At 54.3% G+C, this 10,350-nt stretch overlaps 1 protein-coding gene and 1 long non-coding RNA gene across 2 annotated transcripts in view; one reads left to right on the top strand and one right to left on the bottom strand.

The window, feature by feature from the left end:
- The window catches only part of LOC112945319, a 29,762-nt gene extending 23,679 nt beyond the window's left edge, over positions 1-6,083 (top strand). The window contains exons 3-4 of the long non-coding RNA XR_003248988.1: positions 3,611-3,816; positions 5,930-6,083. This is a non-coding gene — a long non-coding RNA (uncharacterized LOC112945319). The remainder of the gene's footprint in view (positions 1-3,610; positions 3,817-5,929) is intronic.
- Positions 6,084-9,843: 3,760 nt separating this feature from the next.
- Positions 9,844-10,350, bottom strand: part of SOX9 (SRY-box 9) — a 3,013-nt gene continuing 2,506 nt past the window's right edge. The window contains exon 4 of the mRNA XM_026036881.1: positions 9,844-10,350. Coding sequence (XP_025892666.1) covers positions 9,993-10,350 — 358 coding nt within the window. The 3' untranslated portion in view covers positions 9,844-9,992.

The following is a 10,350-nucleotide window of genomic DNA, read 5'->3' on the forward strand; positions in this document are numbered from 1 at the left end:
TTGAGATGTTGAAGATCCAATTATAACATTTACAAGCACTGTTGATTTGCAATGCAGAACTGAATGCAATGCTTTGCATTTGCTTTGGGGGTTTGGGCTTTTTGTGCTTATGGCTTCTCTGACTTCTGTGCATGAAGGTATTGGTAAATGTTTCTGACTCCCTCAAAAAGAGGTCTTAACTTCATGGTTTTGGGTGAGCRTCGATGGGGTCCGTTGCTTTCAGCCCTCACGTGTGTTGGCCTTGGCCCCTATGCAGAGACAGTCCCCTTATTTCTACACAGAATAAATATCCGAGTGGGTGAAGCAAGAGCCTTCATCCATGCAGGATTGCACCAGGGCAAAGGAAAGGGCGGTATGAAATGGAGTTCTGTTATTCTTTATTTGTTGTCATCGGGATGTGCAAATTGTTCAATATATATTTTCTTTCTGGATAGCAGATATCAGAATAGTTGAATAATTTTAGCCTCCTATTACACACGTTTTCCATTTCTACTCTTRTTTTGCTGTTTGTATCATGTAATCCGTGGCTCAGCTGCCTTGTTCTGCATTTAAGTACCCTCTTTCTCAACATCTTAGGAGGTCGCAGAAATCTTGTGGTTCCCGTTAGGCACTTTCCTTGGCACTTCCCTGGAAATCGATGTGTTTTCTCTTGCGCTGTGGGGCTGACAGCTTCACAGATGCGGAATAGCAAAGCGGGATGGTCGTGGAGATTCCCCATCAATCCTTTATCTTATCCTATAAACCCTGGCTGAACAGCGTCGCTCCAGGTGGGATGTGGCTCCTGTGGGAAGTGCCTTGGGAATGCCTTGGCACCGAGCTCCTTGTGTCCCTTTTCCGGGTGCCTGTCCTCATCCCAGACCTCATCCCCCTCCAATTTGCTGTTTTCTGACCTTTTAGATGCTCAGGATGACAACGAGCAGTGTGATGGGGAAGGGAGRTCTGCGCCTGGCTTCGATGAGCCTCGTTTTGTGTTAATTTAAGTTCAAGCCTTAGGAAAGGTGAGTTGCTGCTTTACCATCAGGATTTCTGCGCCTGGGTGGCAGTGAGGAAACAGCTGCAGGTAGCTGATTTATTACCCAAATCCTTGCAAAATGCTGCGGGGCCCCTGGCCAAAATATGAGCAATGGGTTTTGGAGCTGGAAAGGACATGTGAAGCGAGCGGGATGAGAGCAGGGAGAGAGGAGGGGATGGGGAAAGGGGCAGGGAACTGCTTAGCRGGACCGGGGCATTTTCAGTGCTCCGGGCTGGGGAGTGACCCTGCTCCGTCAGTGCCACCCGGAGCACAACGAGTGACCTCGGGCTGCACGGGGACTTTGGAGCAAAGGGGAAGCTCCTGCCTTCCCAGAAGCACTGGGAATACTCGGAAATTGGCCCTTGGTGACTGAGGAAGTTGTAAAAGTCCCCAGAGAAGGATTCTCTGGTGGATTTTATGGAGCAGCCCGTAAGAGTGGAGGCAAATTCCTCCTTTCCCTCCACCCCCTATTTTCCCAGAGGTCCGAAACCTCATGCAGGACCCGACCCAAAACCTTTTTGAAGCCTTCCCACTCCCCAAGCGGGTTTCTTATTATTTCCCCTCTCCCTTTGCKTTAGTTCCTGACACAAGTTCTTGGAAAAGATGCTGAAGCCTCCCGAGGAGAGGCACAAAGGTTGAGGAGCTGATCCGCAAGTCCCTCCCGAGCTCTGGGGAGATATAAAAGCCGAACACGGCCGAGGGAGAGGATTTTTATTACGATATTAATAATTACTTGACTCAAGGGCTGGCGCTGCGACAGGGCTCCGTGCATGGGGCCAGCGGGGGCAGCCTGCGGGAAGGGCCCCTGTGTCCCCATGTCCCCATGCGCGGCCGCTCCGAGCCCTCCGTCGGAAGCTTTTCCCATGGGAAAGGCAGAGGGCAGCGGCCCCAAAGCAGGGTGGCGGCGGCTTGTGGCTCGTCACCCCCAGGCGCTGGTGGCAACGTGGTGGCTCGTGGTGTAAAACACAAAGTCCGAGGCTTTGCTGGGTGCTCTGGGGTGTCCCGAATGGGGTCTGTACCGCTCCAGGGTGCCCTTCTGAGCTTGTTCCCCATCCTGTGAGGGTGATGCAGCCTCCTGCTCACACTCCCCTGCAGCTCCTTAGTGCCCCTCGTTAGCATCCCCAGGCCCTTACGGAGCCTGCGCTGCCCTGCAAATCCAGGTGGGAAAAGCTGCGGAAGGTGCCGGGCGCTGCTGCTGCTCCTCTGATCTTCCGGAGCCTTCGGTGTCCTGTGATGAGGAGCCGCTTCACCAGGTGCCCATCGTTTCCAGGCCGATAGGGTGATGATGATGATGATGATTATTTTTTTTAAAGCTCAATGTGAGGCTTGCATAAGGCTCTTAAAATTAGCGTTGCCTTTCAAGCCGAAGGGCCGGAATAAGGTTTACAAGCCATAAAAGCCTCTTATCAAAGTTGATTTCCTCCAACGCACCTTTCATCTTTTATAGTATTTGCTTTTCAAATCCTTGAACTTAAAAGGATTAAACAGGTTTCAAAAAAAAAAAAAAAAGGAGGGGGAAGGGGAAAACAAATAAGGGGGAAGATGGATTGGATATGAATTGTGAGAGGTCAGTATAAAATGTGAATTAGGAGGAAGTCTAAACAAAGCTCTGTCACTTTCTGCATCACTGGAAGTATGTTGGAAGCTTCCTCTTTTCTTGGATTTTTAGAGAATATTTATCTTCTCGGGGCTATTCCTTCTCCTTCCCAGGGTGAATGGAGGAGGGAGCAGCTGAGCGGGCGGAGAGGAGGGATCTGCGCGGGGATGGAGCGTGGGGAGCTCTGGTCCCACTCGCAGATGCCCTGCGGGTYGGCGTGCGGGGCTGCCCGGTCCCGTGCCGGTCACAGCGGGCGCTGCCCTTCTTCAAGGGCTTTCTGTGTCACCTGTCGGAATCTTGGGTTTTGTTTTCTCATTCTTAGTTTTCTTGAAGCGGTTTCAGAAAACGTGGACCCGCCGGGCGCCTCGTAGCCTCGGACCTCCCCAGATCATTTCAACACGTTTCAATTACCCATCTCTGCTGCGCAGACCTGCTCTGCCCCCGGCTCCTCCTTCTCCTGTTAGTTTGCTTATTAGGGGGTTTTAATTCCATTGCAAGGAAGCGGATGGAAAACTGCTCTCAGACACGTTCACCTGCCTCTGCAATCGCCTCCGGATGGGGAATCCTTCCCGGCCCAGGCCGGGGGGCACCTGGGGCTGCTGGCAGGAGGGGGCCTTGCAAACCCTGTGGCTGCTTTAGAGGGGACAGGGGCCGGGACGGAGGCGGGAGCGCGGCGGGATCCCGGGCTCCGCTGTCCAAGGTGGCCCTGGCCTCCCGCGCTCAGGGCTCCGCTCGGCCTCCTCTTAGCCCTGGCGCTGGGTGCTGGCCGAGGGGAGCGGGTGCCTTGAGTTGTCCCAGGGAATGTCCAGGCTGATGTTTTGGGGAGCTGCTGGCACTGCAGTGTTCCTGAGCGTTCTCCTTGGAGGCTCCCAAAGTCTGCGCAAAAGGAGCTGCCGAGTCCCTGGGGTTTCATCCTCGGGAAGTTTCCAGCCCTTCTGAAAAGGGGGCTTTGGTGTTTGTTAGAAAATGCTCCTAACATCCATCCCGTTCTTCCTTGGCAGTTCCACCTCAGAGGGAAAAGCAGCCGAGGGTTTGAGACCCATCTCTGTGACGTGTCCCGAGGGACCCCACCAATATCCAGCTCCAACAAGGCAGACCCACAAAGCCAGAAGACCCGTTAGGACCCGGAGAYGTTTGCACCGGAGCAAAGAGGTTCCTGAGCCTCTTTGGCCGTGCCCCAGCCATCGGGGAGAGCAGCACAGGCACGGTGAGAGGCTGATTGCTGCAAAGCAAACCCTGCTTTAGCCGTGCTATCCTTTGTGGATGGTGGGAAATGATTCCGTGACTGTTCGGGGCGAGGGGGAGTTTTTAATTTATTTTAATGAGCTGCAAGTATTAAACAAAAAYGCGGAGCCCACGGTTAAAGTCGGGGCGGACACGGGTGGCTGGGGCCCTTCCCTCGAGCCGGGCAAGGGGAGCCCAGCGCCCATCCATTAATTAAAATCTGCAGGCCGTGCGCGGCCCCGTTTGCCTTGGCTAAAAGCAGTGTGAGAAACTTCCTCGCCGCGTTTCTGCGTCGTCGGGGATGAAGTGTTGTCATCCGCGGGCGCTTTGCATGACAATGCGCTCGGCTCTAATTATGCACAAGGATGCTAATAGGCACAGAGCGTGCTGGATCTCCATGGGAAAGCTATCTGTTTGCAAGGGGGCAGGGGGAGAGCAGAGAAAGAAAATCCACCCAAACAAAATAAAGCATGACAGTTTGGGAAGGGGGGAGGAAGGGGAGGGCTTGGGGCAGGCGGCTTTGAGGCCGGGAGGAGTTGATTTGGGCTGTTTTGGGGGGCCCAGTCTCGCTTTTCTTGCGTTCCAGGGCTGCTGCTTGTCCTGCCCGCRTTGCTGCTGGTGCAAAGGAGGCAGCTCGAGACCAGAGCCTGGTCTAGGTGCATTTGGAAGCTGGTCTGCCTTCGAAAATTGATTTATTTATTGATTGAGGATTCCCTTTTGCTTTTCCCTTCCTCTTAGATAAGAGYCTTTTTGCAAAGAATAGTGAATGGGAGCAAGAGAGCAGTTACCCCTGTGTCCTGCATGGTCTTCGGGATCTCATTTCCCTTTCTTTTTCCCCCTGCTGCTTTGGAGATATTGAGGTGACTGTGGAACAGGCAGCACTAGAAGCTGTCCGTAGAGGAAGGTGACTGAGCCTGCTTGGGTTTGAGCTCCATGAAGTGACAGAGGTGGCAGTGGTGACACTGGAGACCCACCCAAGAGTTGGCCAGATGGCACCTAGAAATCCCCACACCATTTCCAGCCTCGTCACTACCTTTTACTAGGACAAATTGGGTCTCGAGGCCTCATGTTTTGCTTCGGGGAAGTGGACAATGTTCCCTGCTGCGTCAGCAGTTGCAGAAGGTGCTTGATGGTGGGTGCCCTGCGTGGTGAGAATTAAATGCACCCATTAAAATGCGCAGCCRTGGGCTCCGCAGCCCTCCCTGCTCCTKTCTTGGTCTGGATAAYGATTCCCAGGGTCCCCCGGCCTCTCCCGGGTTCCTTCCAGTGACAGGCGACCGGCCAAGAGCAGGAGTGACCTGGATTGTCCCCCGGCCCCTTCCCAAATGGAACAAACGGCTCTGTTCGTTTGTCCGCCTTGGTTGAGCGCCTCGCGGTTGTGATAACTTCATCTGAGGGATTTCTGTGCCGTTGTCCCCCATTCTGGAAGCGCCGGGGCTTGGTCTTGGCGGTGCTCCCTTCCCTCCCTAAATGCAGGGAACGCCACCTCTGTGCTCATTAGCTTGATTGCTCCCACTTGTTTTGTACCAYGAGGGAAAGCTGGGGCTGGTTTTGCCAGGATATTGGGGTCTCAACATCCCRGGTGGAAAAACAACCACCTGTGATTGCAAAACTCTGGGCTTTGCCCTGGGCAAAGCGGGGTGGCGGGAGCGGGTGACAGACCCATGGAAAGCGCCCAGTCCCCCAGCGCGGAGAGACCCCGTATTGTTTGATCTGGCTGTGAGACAGATTAGCAGCTCCAGGTGGAAAGTCATAATCTGCATTTAAATGGGCCCTTATAAAAGGTGGGGAGCGCAGGAGCCCGCAGCATTCTGGGCGTCTTTAGGGCTCCCTAATCTCTCTTTATTTTCTCCGCGGCCTGACCTGGGGGCACAGTTTCCAATTACCAGGTCGCCCTGCTAATATTGTCATTTCCAGCCGGTGGGTGTGAAACCATAGCAACGCCCCCGCGCTTCCAAGGGCCCCGGGGAATAAAATTTGCCTTTTAATCACTGAAAATGACTGGATGTCTCCTCCCCCCCGCCTCCCCTTCCCAACGTTTTTTCCTTGCACTAATGGAATTTGCTATCGCTTTTTTTTTCCCCTTCTCTCTCCAGGAATTTCAGATTGGCCCTTTCTGGAGCTTCACCTTGTGGCCGTGACAAGGGACACGAGTCTTGGTCTTGATGCAGCTGCAGACTCTGAGGTTGGATCCCGAGCTCCACCAAGGGCACGTGCAGCCGACCAGGGGAACCCTCCCCTTTATTCCCAGCAAGTTTTTCTCCTCGGTAAGAGTAGCTTGGGAAAGGCTCGTGGCCTGGGCAGCGCGTGCACCGGGGCAGGTGACACCGAGTTGCATCACGGCCACTGAATCCAAGGAGTTTCAAGCCATGTTTTGTCCCTTTGGGACAGATGACAAAAGCATGACCAGGAGGAATCCAAAGATCTGCAAAATTTGGGAAAAGAGGTTTCTAATTTGCAGCCCTGCAAGGAGCCCAGTGCCAACATCCCACCCAAATAGTGGGAGCGCAGGTCCAAGCTGGACCTGCCCTTCCCGGGAGCACGGGATCCTTTGGAGCCGGAATCCACCCTTCTGGCCTTCCTAAAGCAGCTTCTGGCTCCAAGCGAGTCAGACGTGAAGGAGAATCGCATTGGAGGGTGATTTTCCAGCTGACAGGAGTAGGTTAATTGTAAACTGTCTACTGAAGCTTTAAAACTCCTGTCCAGCCCCATTATTAGCAGTTTAAAATTTATGGAGTGAGACTTTGCTCGGTGATAGCTGGTCTGTGCCCAGACAACACGTGCAATTAATCCTCGCGTTGGGGGAAGGAGAATGGGATTCAGGAGGTCTTTGCTTTCCCCCGACTCGTGTCGAGGTGTGCGGAGCCTGGGGGACGCGAGTGTCTCCGTACCCGGGATGAGGTCCTGGGGCTGTGTCCTCCGGCAGCGAGGGTTGTGCTGCCTGCTGAGCGGCTTCTGTGGAGGAGGACACCAGGTTGGGGCCAAAACAGCCCCTCTGGTACCACAAGTTGGGGTTCGGGCCCTTCTCTGCCCTCCTGGGGTTTTGGAGGAGGAGGAGGATGCGGCTCTTGCTGCATCCAGGCCTAGGAGCTGAGTCCTGGGCAGCTCCGAGCAAGGAAGGAATTACTGCTGGGAAGTAATGGGCAAATGCCCCCTGTCTGAGGGCTCTTCCGTGGGGATGGGCCCCTTGCCGGGCCCTGCAGGGCAGCCCAGGTCCCTCCTCATCCTCATCCTCATCCTCGCGGTGCTCGGCCGGGCACTCGCTGCCGTCTCCGCTCCCACCCCTCGCTGCTCCCGGGCTTCGCTCTGCAAAACGTTTCAGTCGCTGAAAACTGAGAGCAGCTCCTGGGCAGGGAATTAATTAGAAATGTGATTTTGGAGGCTTGTTCCCTTTGCTCCTGCTTAGCTGCTGCTGGKTTTTTTTCCATATTTCAAGTAACTTTTCTAGAACCTGGTGGTTGTGTCTCCGCGTTGGCATCCTGAGCTGCCGCATCCCCTGTGCCCGACCTGCCACCACCGCAAGGCAGGCGGAACTGGCAAGAAAGACGCTTAAGGTTTGGGGCATTTGGGGCTTTTTTTCCCCCCATTTCCCCTGTGTCCCTGACCTGTTCCCGGGGGCTGCTGCCGCTCCGTGGGGCAGCGGGTGCCCCGGCCGTGCCCCGGCCCGCGGCACTCCGGGCGCTCCCGGCTCCCAAACCCGCCGCGCCGCATTGCAGGAGCGCCCGGCGCCGGCCGCCGCTCCGACCTGCCCCGCAGCATTGCGCGAGTTCCCGCTGGCCGCCCGCTCCCTCCTGCTGCCCGCTCCCCTTCCAGGCTTCCCGGGGCCTCCGTGCTGTCCTTCCCGGAGCTTCCTGGAGCCCCGTGTCCGGCTCCATGGCTCGCAGATGAGCTTTGCTTTTGCGGTTCCTCTGGAGCAGATCCCTGTGGAGAGCTGAGCGTGGCTGGACTGGGCCACGGAGGCTCCCAAGGGATGGGGTGCTGGTGTTGGGAGTGCTGGGGCTCTGCATCCCAGAGGGATGAGCTAGAACCCCCCTGTGGCCCTTTGGGAAGCACTGGGGATGCTCAAGGGCTTCCCACCTGGSATCAGCTCCGGGGAGGCCGGCAGAGGCCATCCTGCTTTCGGGAAGTTTTCCAGCTCCCTGACGGGTGATGTCCCGTCCCCGCCGTGGGTTAGGGGGCTTCTCCAGCGGCAGAGCCTGCAGCAGCTCCTGCTGCCTCCTGGCAAGGCAGCAGCAAAGGCCAAAGTGCCGCAGGGCTGGGAAGAACGTCCCCAAGGGCCCCCTGCCCGAGGGGACAGTGCCACTGGCCTCACTGATGCCYGGAGCAAACRCRGCCCCTGCACTTAACTCCCTTAAGGGCTGTGCTGGTGCAGGAGCCGCTTGTCACCAGCTCTGCCCTCGCTGTCACTTCCCCAAAGCGCCTGGCAGCATGCAGTGACACTCGCACTGAAAACAGGTAAAAACCTGGGTCGGGACGGGGGTCCCTTCCCGCTGGCCCCGGGGGTCTCAGCCTGGCCCCAGCTTCGCTCAAAGGTGCTAATAAATTAGACACCATTGGGGGGGTTAACTTTTAATACAATGTATATTTATTGCAAACAATAATATACAAAAATGGTAAGTTTCACAAAGAGAAGGATCTTGCAAACAAAACAAAAACTTACCTAAAGACAAAATATGATTTAAGTGACAGGTCTTTTAAGTTACAGAAATACTTTAAAAAGATCTGCGTTTTATACAGAAATAGAAAGATGCCATATTATAAGAGTGCTTTAAGATTTTTTCTTTCTTCTACTGAATCCCTAAAAAAAAAAGTTAACAAATATATTCTTTTTAAATAAAAAAAGTTTGCTGTCTTTTTTAAAAAGCAATCCTTAACTGTTCAGCCCCAGCTCCAGTAAGGTCCCTGTCCCCGGCGCGGGGACAGGAGGCCGAGCCGGTGCCACCCGCGGTGCCACCGCGCTCCCCTCCTCGCTCGCGTGGCCCTGAGAGCTGAGGCAGAAAACAAGGCAAATGATTCAGTGATACGCTACATTTGCAATCTTTAGTTTGTACAAGGTTTCTTTCTTTTTTTTTTTTTTCCAGTTTATCCTTAGACCGAAGAGAAAAGGCAGAGCACAAGTTTGTACAAACCCAGGACACGGATTCCAAAAAGAATAATAATAATAATAATAAAAAAAAGGAATTAAAGAGATAAATAAAGGACTGGTTACAGTTTAGACCATAATTTAACAGGCACGGTTACCTCCCAATAACGCTCCAGCAGACAAACTCGCTTTCCCAGGGGTTGAAATAGAAGGGAGGTTAAAAAGAATGAGGAAAGCTGTGATTCCCAACCTGCTCTTAGCTCAAAATAAATAATTTAAAGGCTCTCGGCTGTCTCCAACGTGCGCTAGCAGCCTCAGCAGGGGAGCCCCCAGCCCAGGGCTGCTTTAAGGCTTCTCCACAGCACTTTCTGCTGTTCATTTTTATTTATTTTTTTTCTTAAGGCTCAAGGTTATTAAAAAATAAAGTTAAAATCTCCTCCTGGCTGGCTTGGCTAGTTCTGCGTTAGAAAAATAAGGCCTCTTGTGGCGCGGGGCTGCTCCCCGAGCAAGAGGGTTGGTCCCAGCTCCATGCACGCGGTAGCGCTTTTTAACTTTTATTTCTTTACTTAGAGAAAGAGACGCTTATCTATACAAAAATACCTCTGGCTGCAAGGAAACCTAGGACTGCTCCACTACAGGTCACTTGTAGCTGTTGGAAAAATAAGAGCATTTTAAAAATCTCTAAAAAATAGGTATAAATCCCCTCAAATTGGTAACGAATCATACACAGTACATACTAAAAAAATATTTAAAATAGAGAATATTCCTCACAGAGGACTCTTGGTTTTTTTTTTTTTTCTTTTTCATTTTTATTCCCCCCCTTTTTTTTTTTGCCTTTTTAATTACCGCTTTAAAAAAAAGAAGAACCTGTTAGGAAAGTCCCGACAAAGGAGCCGCTTGGTGAGGAAGGAGGTCCCTGTGCTGGGGGCTGAGCTCCAGCCCGGGCACGTGCACCGAGTTGCGCCGGTCCTCGGGAGGATGTCCTAGTGCAGATGCGCGCGCGCCCGCCTCGGCGTTTCTGTGGTCACGGTCTTTAGGGGTGGCATTATTGATGCTGGGGGCGCGCGGCGGCCGCCCTAGGGCCGCGTGAGCTGCGTGTAGACGGGCTGCTCCCAGTGCTGCGGGCTGTGCGTCTGCGGGATGGAGGGCACGCCGGCGCTGTCCGCGATCGGCGTGTACATGGGCCGCTGCGCCGGGCTCATGTAGCCGAAGGAGGAGTAGAGGCCGCCGCTCTGGGCGCCCGCGGGGCTGTAGTAGGCGCCGGCGGGCTGGTGGTCCGTGTACTCGTACTGCGCGCGCGTCATGGGCGGGTACGAGGAGCCGTAGTGCTGCAGGTTGAAGGAGCCGTAGGCGAGCGGCGGCGACGCCTGCGCCTGCTCGCTGTAGTGGCTGGGGCTCAGCTGCTCCGTCTTGATGTGCGTCCGCTGCTGCGCC

The sequence above is a fragment of the Nothoprocta perdicaria genome, unplaced genomic scaffold, assembly GCF_003342845.1.
Source record: "Nothoprocta perdicaria isolate Ctin4 unplaced genomic scaffold, notPer1 scaffold_187, whole genome shotgun sequence".
NCBI lineage: Eukaryota > Metazoa > Chordata > Aves > Tinamiformes > Tinamidae > Nothoprocta > Nothoprocta perdicaria.